This window comes from Cryptotermes secundus, unplaced genomic scaffold (assembly GCF_002891405.2).
Source record: "Cryptotermes secundus unplaced genomic scaffold, Csec_1.0 scaffold246, whole genome shotgun sequence".
In the NCBI taxonomy this organism is placed as follows: Eukaryota; Metazoa; Arthropoda; class Insecta; order Blattodea; family Kalotermitidae; genus Cryptotermes; species Cryptotermes secundus.
In genome coordinates this window covers 415,384-434,479 of record NW_019742444.1, presented here as the reverse complement: position 1 = coordinate 434,479, position 19,096 = coordinate 415,384, and the positions used below count along the sequence as shown (strand labels likewise).

Below are 19,096 nucleotides of genomic sequence, written 5' to 3'. Positions count from 1 at the left end.
TAAGTCTTAACTGGTATTTCCTTTCCCTCCAAAAATCCATATGTCATATCTCTGATACATCATATATAATTTACACATGCTGATCTCACATGAATTCTACCACACTATGTAAATTAGCAGAATATATTTAAAAATACCTGTATCAAGTAATAATTTAGCTTTTGTAACAGGAAGAACACTAAAAATATTGTGCACTGACATACTTTAACCAGAACAGGGCGCAACATACAAATTTTGGACTTTCTGGACACTATACATCGCCCTATTTTTATTTATAAAGTTTTGGAGACTTGACTCTCCCTGTCCTCAGGTAAAAGGCCTACTCAGCTGGGCTGAATTAATAGAGCTAGTGCCTATCTTTGGACACCAGAACAGGCACAAGGCAGTATATATAAACCAAACACAACACAAATCATCTGTGGGAGCCCAACACCTGTGGCCATGCATAATGTAATGGCCAGGGTCAATAAAATCAGAGTTCAACTAAAATAGAAGCTAAAATTACTGAGTCAAATTCTGAAAATAACTACTACAAATATTATAAAATAAAAAAATCTTAGACAACACAAAAAAATATACATACAGACTCAACGGGGGCACGCGGCAGCGTAGCTGGTTGAGGGGCTATGCTACAAGCTGCAAGGTCGCGGGTTCAAGTCCCTATGAGGTCACTGGATTTTTTTCATTTGACCTAATCCTTCCAGCCGCACTATGGCCCTAGGGTCGACTCAGCTTCTAACAGAAATGAGTACCAGGAATTAATTAAATAATTTTCCTGGGGTGTAAAGCGCGGCCGGCGCGTAAGGCTGACAACCTTACCGCGATCTTTGAGCCAATTGTCTAGATAATGTGGGACCCTTAACGTCTCACAACCCTATGGGCCTTCACGGCCTGGTACAGGGATAGCTTTACTTTCTTTTTTTTTTAATACAGACTCAACAAACAGAGGATTTTTGTTGTAACTCCCACAGATTGTTTATGTTGTGCTTGGTTTTATATATCCTACCTTAAGTTGGTTTTGGTGTCTGGAGATAGGGACCCGTTCTATCTAATAGGCCAAACTAGGTAGGCACTTTACCTGAGAGCAGGGGAAAGTACAGTCTTGAAACATTGTTTTAAACAAATACATGTTTATGGGTAATGTCAAAAAATTCAATAATTATATTAATTTACCATCTTCATGAACTTCTTGGTCTTAAATAACCCTTTGAGTTTGCATATTCAGGTAGAACATGAATAGAACGTTATCTGTAACTTTAAATGTGGGAAATAATATATCTGAATGGAAGATTCATTGTAGGGTTATGATCTCTAATATGTCATCTCTAATATCTTTTAAACTTACTTGTCCATTAAATTCCAATATACAAGAAAACTGCCAGAAATATACTGAAGCAGCACCTCCTTCACGACAGCTGTAACCTCACAATTCTATATTAATACTACTCACTCTATTTTACACTATTAAATCTATCACAAACACAGTCCTCTACGTGCATAAACACTGTAGTTCCCGCCCTTCCTGCTTTCGTGACAAAATTAAACCATGGATACCATGGATTGAAGGTAAATCGACATCAAGCAGAGAATCATTTCTTAGCACGGCTATTTAATATGGCCCGTGGTGTATTACGTTCGAGTAACACATGATTATGACCCACGGCAATGCAGATCAGTAGACATCATACATGCGTTGAATTCGGTGTGATTTTTAAGAAAAAAAAGTAGAATGATTCATGATTTTGCGTGCCATCCTTGCGCACGGGCCATGCTAATGTTTCCTGTATCGTTCTAATTTTAGTATATGTACCGCCGAAGCGTGTACAACAAGCAGTGCGTCCTCTGATAATTATATAGATAACATTACCATGTATTCATGCCATCTTATGGATTTGGATATAACTTTGAGTACACATGCTAAAAATTAAACAATAATTCATATCGTTTGATAGGAAAAATTTATTTCAAATAATAGTTATAAGACTCTAAGGTTATTTCAAAATATAAACTTTATTGGCACTTATTTTCAGAGTACTTTCGACCATACATTTTGTATGCGTCTTGTAATGATTCTGTATTCTGCCAATAGAGTGCTCTATGTCTGGATAAACCACGGAGCGACCGCTGCAAACCTAATAGAATATGTTTAGAAGACTGTACAGTAGAGGGCGCAGTACTTTTCTGTATATACATTTATTTTTCACAATAAAGAAAATTCCGATATAATCCGACGTACGAAAGACGTGCACAAAAATTAATTTAATGCAAGAAAATGATTATAATGCAACTTTTGCTTTCATAGATACTGACTACGGGGTCGGAGTTCGAGTCCCGGTAGGGTTAAGAATTTTAACTTCTCTCTCTTCTCCATGTCGTCCAGTGCGGCTGTGGGGTCCGCACCCCCATACACCTTTATGGCGTTCATGGCGTAGTGCTTAAGTGGTTAAGTACAGCTGTATTTTTACCTTATTATGACAGAAGCGTTGCTAAGTAGCAGGTAAGTATAAGTCAACGGTTTGATTGTTGTCAATATTGACGCCGTTGACTGCGAAAATGGAAATAAAACAAAATCATGGACATTTAAAAAGCAGGTAATATTGTTATTAGTGGTGGTTACGTATAATTTATGGTTACAGTTACTACGAAATGAAATGCCATTCAGTATAAATATTGTGAAATGTGAGTCCTCGAACTGCATAACTCGATTCAGCTAACCTAACTTTGTAGAACTTTCAGTTGACTAATTATACTTACGATGTCGGTTCCTTTAGTAAATGTTGTGACGTGTATATTTCAGGAAACGAGTTCGAAGCAGTAGCTGCGAAGAAGATTGCTGTGATTTCATGCCACTATCAAAGAGAATAAATAATTTACGCATCAATAATGTAAATTGCTGCAACAGTATTGGGTACCAGCATCTTAAACATCCTGTCACAAAACAGGTATGAGACGACCCAAGTCGCCACTTATGTGGGAGTCTTCAGAGTTAACATTCTTGTAAGAATGAAAGAAGGTTCAGTCTTTTCTGTTTCCTAAAAATATCTTCATTATACTTTTGCATTGTATTTGCTGATAGCAAAGTATTGTAATGTTTTTGTGTTTGTATTAGTTTTCTTTAATCATTGCTATATCATGTAGGCATGTATTGAAATGAATACTTTTTCCCCACTTATAGTTCAATGACATACTTGTTTTTACAAAGCCAGAGTTATGGTAAAATGTTTTTCATCTTGTTGATATGTCTTTTCCACACCTAAAAACTGCTTATACTATTATCTCTTCATTTTAAATACTGTTTTCCAATAATGATTTTGTACCTCATGTCATATCTCCAATTAGACCCTTTTCGAGTAATATTTCCTTGCAAAGTAACCTGAAATGACTTGGTTAGTGTTTCTGTAGTAGCAAAATGTAAACCATAATGACCTATATTCTGAGAGGGAGACAGATCAAGATCAGTGTCAAAGTATAGACCATCTAAAACAAGAAACTAAAGAAAACCCTGGAAGAGACTTTTAGACAACTGAAGTCTGACTGGATAAACACATAGCTCACATCCTTGTCAGTCCAACTGTAATGAATGATTGTGTTTTCAGGATACCCTTTTTGAACCAGGTTCTGATGAATGGGGATGTATGGAACCAAGTGGAGAATACCTAAAATTAAATGGAAATGAATTACTCTGTCATCATAGTTACCAGAGTGGAAATGACTGTGATGCTGCACTGCAGTCTACCTGTAGTGCTAACAGCGGCATTCCTGGCCATCCTGAGCAGCCTCTAGAAGTCAGTGGTAGTCGCCAGTGTTTGCACCCTAATAGCTGGATGACAAACCAGATCTTATCTCAGTATAGCCCAGACCTCGATGCTTCAGAAAACCCATATTACTATGAAAGTAACAAGTTACTGTTTGCTTTGTACATGGAACGGTTACATCGTAATGGAAGTACTCTCTACTGATCATGTTTCTTCCACTTTTTCTGGTGGCTCTCTTATTGATTAATGGTTTGAAAAATAAGTGCGTCAAGCAGCAGAAATGTGCTGTGTAGTTATTTTAAGAAAAATTAGTGGATTCAGATTGTAGCTAAACAAAGACTTGTATGTACAACCAGTGGAAATCTTAGTTCTTAGTGCCATGTTGAAGTATATTTAATGTCTATGTGTTTAGCTCTAGAGCCAGAATATGGGGTTTGATTCCCAGCAGGGGCAAGATTTTTCTATTCTGAAGGCCCACTCTGGAACCCACGCATCCTCCTATCCGGTGGGTACCAGGGGTGATATCCCCAGTTACAGATTGGCCAGGCTATGAAGCTATCAGTTAGTTCCATCTAATGCGAAGGTCAAGAGTGATGGTGCTACACTCCACTCCCCCATATGTCTTCATGACAGCGCTTAATTAATTAAGCACAAGGACAACTTCACCCTGTGCAAGTAACACTATTGACAGGATCATATTTACATTTAATGACATTAATGTCTAACTAACTCCATGAAGATGAACCCTTTATGAGAAGCCGCCAGTTGCGCAGCTACTCAAGAATTTTATGGAACCCGAAGGTTCATTACTGTTTTCCCAAGAGCCCTTCACTGGTCCCTATCCTTAATCTGATCAATCCAGTTAGTACCACCCCATCCCATTTCTCTATGAACCATTTTAACATTATCCTTCCACCTATGTTTAGGTCTTCCTGATGGTCTCTCTTCTTCTGGCTTTCCCATCAGAATCCTATATCCATTCCTCTGTACCCCATTCGTGCTACATGCACTGCCCATCCCATCTTCCTTGACTTGATCATTCTAATTATACTTGGCGAAAAGTACAAGTTATGAAGCTGCCAATTATACAGTTTTCTCCAGCCTCCCGACACTTCATCCTTCTTTGGTCCGAATTTTCGCCCCAGCACCTTGTTCTCAAACACCCTTAGGCTTATGTTCCTCCCTTAATGTCAGAAACCAAGTTTCACACCTATACAAAAAGACAGGCAAAATAGTTTATGTATTCTAATTTTATGTTTTTAGACAGAAGTTAATGTCTGCATGGATTAATTGTAAATAATTAATACTTAATCAGTTAAGAGGACTAGGTATATGTTTGTCAAAGCATGGTGTTTAACCATCGAGTCGATTGGTATAATAGAAATCTTTGCTGTACATTTTTAAAATTATGTGACATTTCATGAGGTGATAGCATGTGTATATTTATTATATGTCAAAAAGTGTGTTTGTTGTTTATTTTAGTTTGCCAGCTGCAAGATTATGATATATGAGGGGATACCCAAAAGAAACCGAACTTATTTTTTTTTAAACTTATTTATTCAAATTTTAAGCACAAACCTTCAATCCCCTTCAAAGTACTCTCCACTTACACTAATACACTTGTCTAGTCTTTTATTCCATTTTTCAAAACAGTGTCTAAATTCATCTTTTGAGATGCTTGACAGCGCCTCCGTCGTTTTTTTCCTTCACCTCAGCAACATCAGCAAAACGCTGAAAAAAAGTTTTGATCATTTCGGGACTCTTCTTTCAAAGCACAGCATGCTTCCACGCGACCTTGTTTTTGTTCAGCAGTCAGCAGTCGTGGCACGAATTTCGCAGCCACCCTTTTCATTCCCAAATCTTCTGTCAAAATTCGCTGAACTGAGCTCCAAGTCACTCCCGACAGCTCCACAATTTCTTCAATGGTCCGTCGTCGATCTTCCTTGATGATTTCACGAATTTTTTTCAACATTTTCATGTGTTCTGGCCATTGCAAAAACGACGGTCACACAAAACAGTTGTCACTATAAACTCTGCCGAAACTAGTCCTTACCTTCTGAAGCAACGGTAGTCTGCTTATCGACTCAGGAATGTTAGCTCTATACGCTCATAGAGGCAAAATGCGGTACTACAAAAGCTCTGCCCACAAAAAAATTAGTTCGGTTTCTTTTGGGTACCCCATCGTATGTAGTAATAACAAGATAAAACTGTATTAATTACACCAGTGAGTCAGTGAATATTAAAACGGATTAAACTGTATTCATACTGTTACATATTGTAATTACTGTAAACATACCCAACATTAAAGTGACCATAATATTTGGAGCCAAAAACAGGACAGGCCAGAACCCCTCTGCCCCCCCCCAACCCAAAGAAAATTTACAGTATTGCTTGGTTCCACAATAAACAGTTCAGTTACGTGAACTATCTCATTCCTGTAAGCAGTGAAGAAACACAAGGGTAAGTTTACATACTGTAGATATCATCAATGTAAAGCTAATGATAATAAATTATTATTGTGTTAATTAAAATGAAGCGGCCTGGGTTTGATCCTCAGTCTGGTCAAGTGGGATTTGTGGTGGACAAAGTGGTGCTGGGGCAGGTTTTCTCCGAGTACTTAGTTTCCCCTGCCAATCATAATTCCACCAACTGCTCCACAATCCCCCTCACCTATCATCTGTGGCTGGTACAGTAGGCCAGAAGTGGCCGCAGTACAAGGGAGTTAGTCCCACCCCACTAGCAATAAAAAAAAAATTAAAATGAATGCCAAAGAATCTGGTTGAAAGTGAAAGAAAAACAGTAGTTTGGAGGGAAAAAAGAGCAGTTACTTCAATAAGAAACAGAACTTATCACTTTGAATGATATGGGGACAAAGTAGTATTCTTGTGCAAGCTGATGGTATAGATGGTGCTACAGCTGTAAAATAGTACCATACCATTCAAAATAGGATGTATACCCACCTACCTGGCATATATCTATATCTGTTATACAGGCACATCATGTTACATAGTTGTGTGAACGGTGTAGGTTATATACATTATTTGGTGGTGGACTAGAGTTGAATTTGCACTAAACTTTCAACTCAGATAATTTTTTACATATAGGTGATGTCCCTGTTGTTATTTTATTTTATCTTCACAAAGGGGAGCTGGGTTGGTGCACTTGGTATAGTGATTTACTAGGGTGTGGATGGCAGAAGGGTCAGATTCCCAGTCACAGTAGGGGTAAGATTGTTCTCTTTTCCACTTCATCCAGACCAGCTGTGGGGCTCACAAGGTCTCCTATCCAATGGGTACTGAAGGGGGGGGGGTTTGGGGGATAAAGAGGCTGGTACATGAAGCTGACCATTCATTCCCAACTAATGCCAAGGTCAAGAATACATGGATCTCTACAGCCATTCTTCCATACACCTTCATGGTGTTGTGCTTTAATTGAGCACAGAGACAACTTTACTTTTTTAGCTTTGCAAAGAACTTAACTACTTACAGATTTTATATATATTAAATTTGTCAGGTATGACCACAAACTTTCACAGTGTTCCATTTGTAATTGTTGACATATGAACTATATTTCATATGTAAGTTGCAGGTTGTGATTCATTCTCTTTGTCATATTTCATGTTCCATGGCTACAATGTTTCCTTAGTTTTTGCCTTCAAAGTGTAACATGAGATAATTTTCACATAGCCTCAGTATCATTACTTTATATTACACAAAAGATTTACCTTAACAAAATTAGCATATTTTTACAAGATTTGTTACAATGCATCATTTAAGGATCCTAAGGTAAGTATTATAAAGTGTGATAGGGTCACTTCCACCTCACAAGTTTGCATTTGCACCATGCTGTCAATATGTTCTTAGGAAATCTAGAAGTATGGTGAGATTATTTCCAGTTCTATAATATTCATACAAGGTGGTATGGAAATCAGTCAAATGCATGTTTTGGAAGATGTTGACCTCTGAAAGCATAAAAAATGTATGAAGAAGAAGAAAAGTACTACATATGCACAGAGAAAGACAAGACGGGAAATATCAATAGCATGGAAGGAGTGGACATAGGTACAAGAGTATTAAAGAAGGGTAAAGCTATCCTTGTAGCAGGTTGTTTAAGAAAGTACAGAGTAGAATGAAATATGCACTGTTATAAAGTAACTCTCCCTGGTGGGAGTGACATTGGATGATGATATCCAAGAAGTCACTGCATGAAAGGGTAGTTTTTTCTGGAAGAGAGGTCAAACTGGAATTGCGTGAGATTAAACTGACTCCAAGGGGTCAAAGTCTTTTTAAAAAAAAACCAATGGTCATTTAGCTAATTAATGAATGAATATGTAAGGGGTGGGCCTTCTTGGCCCTTGCACCACGACCTTCAGTGATCTCTTATGCTTCGCCTTTTGATTATCCCCTCAGCAATCGTGCGCTTCAAATGAAGCGCAGGATATTGTACATGGGGGCATTGAAATTGTCACTTGGTTCCATAAAGTATAGACCCAAGTGACATAATCTTAAATAAGCTAAGGCCTCACACTCACACAGGATATGTGTGGATGTTTCATTTCCTTCTTGACACCTCTCACAAGTGGACTATCACTTAGTCCCAGTTTGAAGAGGTGTCCTTTAAGGTGACAGTGTCCTGTAAGCAGTCCCACCACCCATCGTAGCTGGTTCCTGTTTAACTTCAACAGTTCCTTTGCTCTTTTATCTTAAGTGGTAATATTTGTGACTTGCTTTGGGTAGGCAGTGGGTTTAAGTCCCAGCCAGGACACCAACTATCCTCACTGAGGTATTCTGTGATTTTTCTCAGTCACTCCAGCCAAATGCTAGGCTAGTACCTCAGTCTAGGGCATGACTGTTTCTTTCCACATCCTTCTCTTATTTATCATTTATAAATTCATCTTATCTTTCAATCTACTTGTAGTCTAAAATACTGACAACTCACAAGACAGCATAAATCTAGTGATCTTCCTGTGTAAGACAACTTCTTAGTATGTTTAAAAGAATGACTGTGGTGTTGGACAAGGAGATGGGAAAGAATAACGGGAAAACACTATTAATAGTTTTTAGGCTATGAAAATGGAAACAAATTAAGATTTTCAGAGTCAGATCTTGGCTAATCTAAACAAAAAGAGCTAGAGGATCCTTGAAATATAAAGAATGGGAGGGAAAATATGATAATGTTAACATGTTTAGCCATATAGGAAAGATGTTTTTGCAAAGACTGCTAAGTATGATTTTGAGAACAAGAGTGGAAAATGTAAATATTGGCCCCATTCATAATAAAGAGGACAAGGTAAAATGAAAAAGATTTAGGATGGATAATGTACATAGTAGCTGCATAATGATTACCAAGAAACCTATGACCTGCATGGCAGGGCAGACATATATTCATGAGAATCCTAAATGGTTTTTCATTATGTATATTTTATACTCATGATTTATTGAAAATGGTTACATATATTAATGAAATTGAAAATGTTGTACATAGTGCAGTTGGCAAGAAGGTGGGCATGAAGTCAGTCAGGAAATAACCAAGAAAATGGAAGCATATGGAAGGAATAAGGGAAAAGAAAAATACCAAAATTTCTTACTGTATATCGAATTAGGAACAAGATGTAAGGAAGTTCTGGATAGCCATCTTCAACAAAGTCTGGTTATTGCAGAGAGTTAGTAAATTAGGATGTCCATATAATTTAGGAGGAAAGGGATCTTCAGTATATCCACATATTCTTGACCTAGACACTAACTGGAGGTAAGTGGGCAGCTTCACTACCCCATCACTTTACCTTCTGGAAAAGAGCCCCTGATACCCATTGGATAGGAGTCTATGTGAGCCCCAGAACTGGTCTGGATGACCTAGAAAGGAGAAAAGTCTTACCTCTGATGGGACTCAAACTCAAACCCCTCAGATGTTCAGCCCATAGCCAGTTTCTCTACTGACAGCATTATTCCCGCTCCCCTTCAGGGGAAAGAGTTAAACAACTTTATACTTCTTTTGTTAAAAGGGAAATAACTAATCAGAAATTATAAAGTGTTTATTAACAACAAACTACTGCAAAAAGTGAATACATTTAATTATCTGGATACAAGTAAATCTTATGATAGACAAAATGCTATTCATTGTGTCAACCTAGGCACTATTAGCCAGAGAATGCAGCTATAGAGGAAGAGGGATTCAATTCCAGGCAAGGGCAGGTAATCCTTTCTCTGCCATCATATTGATTAGATTTTGCATTTAGTGATGTTAAGGCCAAAAAGTTAATTTTTATTATACCTTTCATTGCATTTTCATTTGCTTCCTGAATTGCAAACACTGCCTCCTATTGAACATGTAGTGTAGGTCTAATGAAACTGACACAATGTTCAATCTGTTTCAGTCTTACTGAGTGCAGCATCCATAACTGAAAATTTTTAAAATATCAGTCTGAAAATTTTTAAGTTCAGTGGTCCAAGTAAATTTTCCAACTTACTTAGTCTGTGTACACTTCCATTTCCTTTCATTGTAAAATATTAATGATAATACACAGTGCATTGTATGGGCCAGGAATGACTGTATAAGGGGTGGGCCTTCTTGGCCCTTCCACCGTGAACACAGTGATCTATTGTGCCTTCTGTGATCTATGAATGAATGTATAAGGGGTGGGCCTTCTTGGCCCTTGCACCACGACCACAGTGATCTATTAATGCTTATAGTCAACAATTAACTGTAAGTTAAGAAAGATTACAAACCAATGTTTATGTTACAATGATGATATCAATGACTCCTGTATCTGTTTGCTTGATATGTTAATAAAGAGAGAAGAAGATGGAGAGAATTAGAAGGGAAATGATGAAACCCTTCCCTGTTCTGCTTGGCTGTCAGAAATTGTGTGTTTATTAACTGGGTCTTCATTACATATCTACTTCATCGGAGGAGAAATCACGTGATGAACTTCACAATTTCTGATTCTTTTCAGAAAATGTTAGTTGAAATTTGCAATGCCTCACAAGAATGAGAAACTACAGTCTTCAGTGATAAGATTAACAACAAATAAAATATGAGAATCTGAAAGAGATGTCATACTATGCAGTGGCTTCAGTAAACTGATTTCCATGAGTAAAGTTCAGTAGTTTATTAAAAATGCGATAAATTGGAGTATAGAACCGTAATATATTTCAAAATCTGTAATAATAATTTCAAATTAGAATAGTATGGATTTAATATTTAATTAATATATATGTCCCAGGATAGACACCCGTGTCATGTTCTTGTGAACATAGTAATGAACCTCTGAGTTCCATGAATGATGGAAATTTCTTGATGAACGGTTCCTCAAAGAGAACTCATCTTATGACTTTAATAGTTATATTCAGGATAAGCTGGGTGCTAGATTGAGCAGGTGAAAAAAAATTGGAACGACAACTGTAATACAAGTGATGCAGTTGATGGTACATGGGAAACTCAGAAAATACCTCTGCTGTAACCATCTCATCATTCAAGAACACCATAAGGAATGAAATAGAGATAAACTTTTGCAGCATTTTATCAGAAAATAATAGTGGCAGTGTGCAATAAATTACTTGAATTAGAAGTATTGACTGTCCCACAGAATTTAAGACAAGTCAAAAAGTTTATTCCTGTTTGCATTTAACATATTCTCAAAATGCTTACTTTCCAGGTTTGCCTCCCATGTGGAGGCAGGTACAGTAAATCCACTGTAGCCTTGTGAATCACCAAAGGCAATGAAAAGGGAACCTGGTGCCTTGGACCATCACTGGGCCACTATGTTACTGGAGGAACATAAATACAGGCTCTGGTCCTCCAGACAGGGGGTTTGACTTACGGCCGATGGCATTACTCTTTAAAAAAGTTATTGTTGTAAAATCCAAAGAAGTGAGAACTGGATGGTCTAATACATGGATAGAGAAGTCTGACAGAATCTTCTAAAGATGTCTATGGCTCAAAAGTCTCTTTTTCCAATGATGATGATGATATTGGCCTTCACATTCATTTATTGCAGACATAAATGCATTATTGAAAAGCTAATCACACTACAGATGCACAATGGATAACAGTCAGAAATCGTTTTCCTTGTGTTTTACAACTCTTTCAAATAAGTGCCGAATATCTCAGTGAAGTATACATTGTTGGGTTTTATGTGGTTTTGTCATTACTCCGATGACAACCCACTTCTTCGGAACAGTTTGTTGGTCCTGAAAAGGACCGTGGTTGCTGAGATGCTTGACCGGTGAGGTAGCGCGGCGTGCGCTGGTAGGGAGAGAGGTTAGTTGCGGTGAGTGGACTGGCCGCAGTGTGGCTGTTGCTTGATTGCGGTGCGGCAGATGGTGGAGGTTGCTTGATCGTAGCGCGGCGGCTGCTGGTGAAAGCTGGTCGTTGAGCGCGGTCGTAGGAGTGATGAGGCAGTGACTACGCCAGATGCCCAGTGGGTCGGGCAGGGACACGACCACCGGCGAGTCCAGGCGAGGTGCCCCAGTGAGTCGGGTGTGAGAGAGCCGGAGGGCCGAGGCAGTCGTGCCTGGCGCAGCCTGCCGATGCCTCCGAAGACCGAGCGCTGGCGACGAAGCCTGCTGGCTGATGTTGCTTGAGTGTGGCTTGATCGTAGACTGATGATCGACTGATGCTGCCGATTTGCGGATGCTCCTTTTTATACACTGCTCGGTGGGTGGAGCGAAACTTGAAATTGAGGAGGAAGAATTTGCAGGGCGCTGATTGGCTAGCGCGCGTGATGATGTAGATGCAGGGCTAGCAGCGAGCACAGTATAAATGTGAACGTTTGGAGCAATTTGATTGGTTAGTGCACGTGGTGATGAAAAGTGATGTGAAGAGTGTGCGTTGCAGAAAATGTGTGATAATGTGGGATGTTCCCACAACATTTTATGTCATGTACCAATCTATCTGTAAAATTTTGAATTTGAGAAAATTGATAAAGCTCAATTTGAGCTTTATATAAAGTAGAGATTATGTTGGACCAATCTGAACCAAAATTAAATTCCTTCAAAAGCTTTAAATTAGATCCTTCCCAATACTAAGTTTAAAAAAATAAAATCAGTGAGTGCAAAGATGAAACTTATGGATGGCTAGGTGGGCACAACATTTCCTGTATGAGTTCACCTTGTAGGAGAATGCATGAAAAATAAATGATTAAATGTAATTGATCTGAAAAGAATGCTTATATATTTATGACAAGATTATACCTAGACAATGGCATTAATGACAATTAAGCAATGAAGTGAAAAAGGTGTATATGGTGCAAGGGAGCAGGCCGATTCTTTGGGAACTTGCTACACATATTTAACGCCTTCTTTTTGATTTCTAGCTGGTTGCAAAGTCAGATATTCTCTTCAAGGGGTCTAATATAGAGATTAGTGAAAAAATATGCTGGAGACTGCAATTTGTCATTGGGAAAACATACCACTAACAAAGATCTACAAAATTGTTTCCAAATTTGGTTACAGAAGAGGAAAATATGTGTAACTTATGAGAGAGTTGAAGAAGAGGTTGAAAAGTGAACAAATTTTGTATACTTTGTTTTTAGTAATACATCTTCACAGAAGGCTTTTATATTGGCATTGTATTTGTATTAATTGTAAGTTCAAGAGATCCAAAAATGGATATAGAATATGTCAGAATTGTATCTACACACATTTTTTATTTGACTGTAAGGACTGTTAGAAACTTCTTCACTGATATTGTCAGCATCATTATACTTCGTAAGCACAAAAGTTACTTTACTAAATGAAGTGAGTAGAATCAATTACAGGCCAACTTCTTCTTGATATGTCACTAATTTTTTTTTCCTTGGCACTACAGCCCCAGTGGGCCTAGGCCTACCTCCATGAACTTCTCCGTTCACTTCGGTTTTTCACACTTGGTAGGACTCCTTGGGCAGGTGACCAGCCCGTCGCAAGGCCTCTACCTGTACACGAACACAGAAGAACGCACACACACAAACTAAACATCCATGCCCTTGGTGAGATTCGAACCCACGATCCCGGTTTCCAAGCGAGCGAAGACAGTACATGCCTTAGACCCCTCGGCTACCGTGACCGGCATGTCACTAATTACTGATATGTTTTTTAATTGCAGCAATGTTTTAGCCTAAATATGGAAAATAACATCACTTTTTATTATAATGAACTTAAATAATTCAAGTTTAAGTAGTATTTGTGTATCTTGTAATAAGGAATGGCTTCCCGTGGAAGGATTTGTGTACTAGTGTTTCCAGTTTTACATTGATTTCATTGGCCCATATTCTAGATTTAAAGAAATAAAGTTTGTGTCGATGTTGTATACTTAATCATTTGCAGGTTAAACATGCATTCATTAATCTATACATAATGAAACTGTTTGACCTCGTTCTCCACATCACGGAAGATTTTCGTATACCTAAAATAATTAACCATTTCTTTTTCTGGGAAATGTGTTTTGAATATGGCGGTATAATTCCATTCGAGAACACGTCGATACGACATTCGATAGAAGGTCGATACGAAAACAACGCAATATCGTCGTGCACAGCAGGTGTTTTCGTTTTCGTGTTTGTTGTCATTTGTAAGATACGTAAAGTTTCTATTACATTTCAAGGATATATGACGAAATATTCCGTTCTACAGTTACGATGGAAATTCTAAATAGGTATGAATATGTATTTAATAGAACAACTAACATTTCTCGTAGTATTTAGTGATGGATTTTAATGCCATCTTGTGACCTTATTTTGGGAGACAACGGATTAAATTGCCATAATGAGTAAAAAATTGTATCCGCTACTTAGATAGCATATATTCTAGAAAGTATGTGGTCAAATGTTAAAAGAAGGCTAATAATTTGTATTTTCCGTCTTCATAGATGACGTTATTGGAGCGTACAACAATGAAATGAGAGAGTGCCACTTAATTTGAGGTAAGTAGGTCTCCATGATCCAGGATACTGCAGAACTATGAGTAAGGAAGTTGAACCAATTTCATATATCTGACCTTTATTCTAAAGATATTGTGCTACATAATGTTGTTCAAGTTTTACTAGCGTTTTTGCTCAATTATTTGGAATGTATGTAGCCTTAATAGAGCAACATTGGTTACTTGTATCAGGAAATGAGAATAAATGAGGTCACTGTTGTCAAAATTGATATATTATCTAAAATTCATAGAGTCTGTTTAAGTTTTATGAACATTTCAGGGGCTCCTGATTGAAATTAGTGGCCACAACCCCCTCACGGACCATGAATTTCACCACATTTGGAGGGCACTTTCCTCCTGGCACCATACCCACAGCCACCATTCATCAGTTTGGTACAGCAAAGTTTGCACACAATGCTGGGGGACAAATGTTGAGTGTTATTGGTGGAGGAGATGGAGCTGTACAGTATATTCGCCAAGTTGACCCCAACGGTTTCACTGTGGCAACAGCTCAAGGCACAGGCAACAATCAACATCCTCAGGTACAACAGGCACTCATTACATTGCCCATCAGTATAGGAGGCAAACCTGGTGAGCCAGGTCAGCCACAGCAGACTGTGCAGATTCAGGTTGTGAATCCCAATGCAACCACAATAGCTAGCAATGGTACTGCAAACAATGGTGCTCCCAAGTATCACATTTCCCCGCTGTCGCTGCATCACTTCCCACAGGGTGTTTTGACAGTGGCATACAGTGGACAGCAGCAGGCTGGTGCAGAAACAGTGCAGCTGCAAGTTCAACATCCACAGATACAGGTGTCTCAAGCCTCAAACAGCTCACCACAGTCTCAGGATATCTCCAATAATAATAGCAGCAGCAGTAACAACAATAATAATGGCAACACACAGAATCAGCAGACACAAGTTTCACTTCACCAGACACAGCAGGCACAGCATCAGACTATAACTGTAACTGCAGGGGATAAACATGATCAACATCAACAGACATTTCCTGTTACAGTAGTAGCATTGCAGCCACAGGATCTTATCCTACGAGATGCGGTGGCAGCTGTCGAATTGGCTGCTGCAAAGTCTCCTCAACATGATGGGACAGGAGGCAAGGATAACACTTTGCAGATGGCAATTGTAAAAACTGAAGGTGATAAGGAAGCTCAGGGGGATGAGGATTATAATGGTTCACAGCATACACCAGGAGGAACAGTGACCACAATGCCCGCAACCTGGCAAAGTCTAGCAGCCCCAGGCTCCACTGTGGCTGACTACCTTTCGCGCCTACCTGCGTCTACCCTGCCCCTTAGCCTTCATCACTTCTTGAAGTTTTCAGCTGAAACTATCAAACGTGAAGCTGCAATAGAATCTTCTCCACTGTCTAATCCAGAACTGGTGGATGCCAGTTCCACAAATGCAGATGGAACATTGGCTGTGGCTCAAGGAGTAGGGGCAGCTGGAGCAAAACCTAAGAAGAAGAAAAAATACAAGAAGAAACCTCCCAAGCCACGACGACCGCGGCCAGGGCAAGTCCACATTGCAACAGCACTTGATGGCACTACACTGTTCTGTTGTCCAGAGTGTCATATGGCATATCCTGAGAAGGAACTGTTGGAACAACATCTGGTAGGCCACAAGATTGAGCGAAGGTTCATCTGCGATATCTGTGGGGCTGGCCTGAAACGCAAGGAGCACCTTGAGAGGCACAAACTTGGCCACAACCCTGACCGACCGTTCATCTGCACGGTGTGTCATAAAGGTTTCAAACGTAAAGAGCACTTGAACCTGCACTTTGTGATCCACTCGGGTGAAAAAACAGAGGTGTGCACAGAGTGTGGGAAGGGCTTTTACCGCAAGGACCACTTGCGAAAACATGCCCGTAGCCATATTGCAAAACGCGTGAAAGAAGAAATGAACAATCAGCAGCAACATCATCAGCAGGCTGCAGTTGCTGCTGCTGCTGCCACCATGGTGACAACAGTAGTGCTGCCAACTGCTGCTGAGACTGGAGCGATGATGCTACAGCATCACCACTGAACATGCTGGACCAGTGGTGCTAATTGGCCAGAACCAAACTCTTGTGTCAGAGGTTACATGAAGCAGGATTAGTTATTTATACTTTAGAGTGCAATTGCATGAGGTGAAAAAACCAAAGCATTATAAACAGTTGATGATACTGAAGTTTTATGAAGTGGTTCAAATGAGAGACCTTGTTTTGGGCAAGGGTTTTTGGTGATCATAATCCAATAACTTGCATATTTGAAAAAATGAAATGGTATTGACTTTGAAACTGTCACCCAGAATGGTTAGGGTATTGGCTTAATAATACTGTAGTTTTTTAAAGAACTGCACTTGAACAATGTAAGAATAATATATCCATTTTCAGAGGTTTACAGATGTTAACAGCATCACAGCAACACAAATCTTAGCTTTCAAACCAAAAGTGTCACAGTAAAAGGGGATCTGTTCACTTATTTTCTGATGCTCTCACTCTGTCACATCAGAGTGAACAGTTATTAATTACATACCAGACAAGTCACATCTACAAAGAAGTTGTCTTAAATAATTCTGTGAAGATTCCTATGTCTGTATTATTATGTTAAGTATACTGGAAGTTAGGTATACTGTATGATTGAACATTATTTTGGATATGTCACAATGCCGTTATTCACAATTACTCGACATTCCAGGACAGTTAACATGCATGTCATGAATTGCAGGGAAGAGGAAAATGTTTATATTTGTTAGTTCGTTTGTGCCTTTATGTAAATCATTGTAAAACTTCTCCATTGTTGATAAACTGTTGTAGGTATGTAATTGCATATGAAGAAAATATGGAACAGATCTTATTTTGGACATAGTTGATGTCAGTGCTCAGAATGGAATGATTGTCAATATCTTACACTGACCGAAGAAGACATTGTCATTGTGCATAAGAAATAACCTTCTGCAGGTTTATTTCTGGCCAGTTGATGCCTGAGCTTCGGCCTTACAAATATTATTTATATATTATATATACAAATACATAGACTATTAGATTCAAAGTTTTTTTTTTTTTGAGTATGTCATTTCAAATGATTGGTGTTGAAATGTGAATTATAATGGTTGTTACATAAGAAATGGATAGGACATGTGCAGCACTAGTTGGTTATATGGAGCAGAGAAGTTATGTTGGAGTGTTGCACATTTTGACTTTGAAATCCAAGGACTAGACATTTTATGAATAAGGGAAGATTTTACAAAAATGGTGTTAACAAAGCTGTATGCCATAAAAAGGTAACATCAGCTTGGTGATTTTTTTTACCATACTCTCTGTATAAAACTAACAAAACTTTCTACGTGTGTGTGTCTAACTTATTTATAAAAAGATAAAAAGTTTTAAAAAATCCTAACACCCTTCTTTGTATAATAATTTTTTTAGACACATGGTATTGGTCCTGAGAGGGAAGTCTTACAATTTCAGCATCTTTGTGTGTCACTTGACATGAAAGTAACCTGGTAGGTGGAAGGAATTAGTTTGTCAAATAGACATGCTGGTACCTTGTGACATGCCTGACAAATGACTCACTCAGCTATTTAAGTTATTATTAAGTGCTCCAGTTGTGGGGAATAAATGATGAACTTGATGAACGATTCTTATTTTGAGTACTTCCCCTGTTTCCCAATTTAATGACAACTTTTCTATCCCGTTGACAGGTATTCATGAGGTTTGATATGACTGTCGTGCCATACTTCATACTTCCAAATTTTTTACCAACATGGCAGTCATACAGATGTCTGACATGTGAGTGGCTCTTAGAACCTAATATAGGGTCCTGAAATCTTGTTTGGTAAAAGATCTTAAAAGAGTATCAAAATCTTAGGATTTTTAATATTGTAAAAACAACATGTCAGCCATGCAGGATCTGTACTTGGCTTTCTGTATGGCCATCATGGCTTCTTCTCAGAACTGCGCTATTTGTACAGAATTATTTTGCAGATGAGTTTAAAGATGTTTTAGAATACTCTCAACGAAAGAAGGCAGTCTTATGACAAAAGAATTATCATTCAAACTGCCCATTTTATACATACTATTGAATTTACATATACAAATATAACTGAAATTTGAAAATTTACGCTACATTTATATAAAACAATATGGATCTTTATATCTTTGGGCACCTGGTTATATTTTTTTGCATCCAGTATTGGGAAATAATACTTTTTTTTTGTCAGACATCTAAAAAATACACTATACCAATTCTAATTTGGATGTAAGATGCATAGATCTGTTAAAATATACATAGTTATGAGTCACGGGCTGGAGTCCTGTTACATACTGAAATGTATCAAGTATTCAACAGACGTTATAGCTTGCACCTTCGTTATGAGGCTTTGAACTATAATGTTTGCCAAAACAACTGGACGGATTTAGTCATACCAAGAACCAATATGAGGT

The 19,096-nt window shown here is 38.4% G+C and overlaps 2 protein-coding genes and 1 non-coding gene across 5 annotated transcripts; 2 read left to right on the top strand and 1 right to left on the bottom strand.

Moving 5' to 3' along the window:
* Positions 1–1,718: 1,718 nt before the first annotated feature.
* On the bottom strand, positions 1,719–1,825 carry LOC111873142. The gene has a single exon (XR_002844355.1). It is a non-coding gene; the product is annotated as a U6 spliceosomal RNA (small nuclear RNA).
* A 320-nt stretch (positions 1,826–2,145) lies between these two features.
* Positions 2,146–4,526, top strand: LOC111873128. Of its 3 annotated transcripts, none has more exons than XM_023867565.2 (3): positions 2,146–2,442; positions 2,798–2,942; positions 3,597–4,526. In XM_023867565.2, the coding sequence occupies exons 2-3, from the start codon at positions 2,844–2,846 to the stop codon at positions 3,957–3,959; spliced, it is 462 nt and encodes a 153-aa protein (XP_023723333.1). In that variant the 5' UTR covers positions 2,146–2,442; positions 2,798–2,843; the 3' UTR covers positions 3,960–4,526. The 3 variants fall into 3 exon arrangements, with proteins under 3 accessions (XP_023723333.1, XP_023723332.1, XP_023723331.1); XM_023867564.2 differs by having other exon boundaries at positions 2,146–2,497; XM_023867563.2 differs by lacking the exon at positions 2,146–2,442 and adding an exon at positions 2,504–2,591.
* Positions 4,527–14,256: 9,730 nt separating this feature from the next.
* Positions 14,257–18,289, top strand: LOC111873133 (Krueppel homolog 1). Its single transcript, XM_023867572.2, has 3 exons — positions 14,257–14,387; positions 14,601–14,654; positions 14,931–18,289. Exon 3 carries the CDS (start codon positions 14,974–14,976, stop codon positions 16,693–16,695), a length of 1,722 nt encoding a protein of 573 aa, XP_023723340.1. The 5' UTR covers positions 14,257–14,387; positions 14,601–14,654; positions 14,931–14,973; the 3' UTR covers positions 16,696–18,289.
* The last annotated feature ends 807 nt before the right edge of the window (positions 18,290–19,096 follow it).

What these genes read in the sequence shown, in the direction of transcription:
- LOC111873128 (XM_023867563.2), top strand. Translation starts at nt 2,554, where the DNA reads ATGGAAATAAAACAAAATCATGGACATTTAAAAAGCAG. An exon ending in CATGGACATTTAAAAAGCAG is followed by an intron (nt 2,592 to 2,797) that starts GTAATATTGTTA and finishes TGTATATTTCAG; the next exon opens with GAAACGAGTTCGAAGCAGTA. An exon ending in AACATCCTGTCACAAAACAG is followed by an intron (nt 2,943 to 3,596) that starts GTATGAGACGAC and finishes TTGTGTTTTCAG; the next exon opens with GATACCCTTTTTGAACCAGG.
- LOC111873133 (XM_023867572.2), top strand. Translation starts at nt 14,974, where the DNA reads ATGAATTTCACCACATTTGGAGGGCACTTTCCTCCTGGCACCATACCC.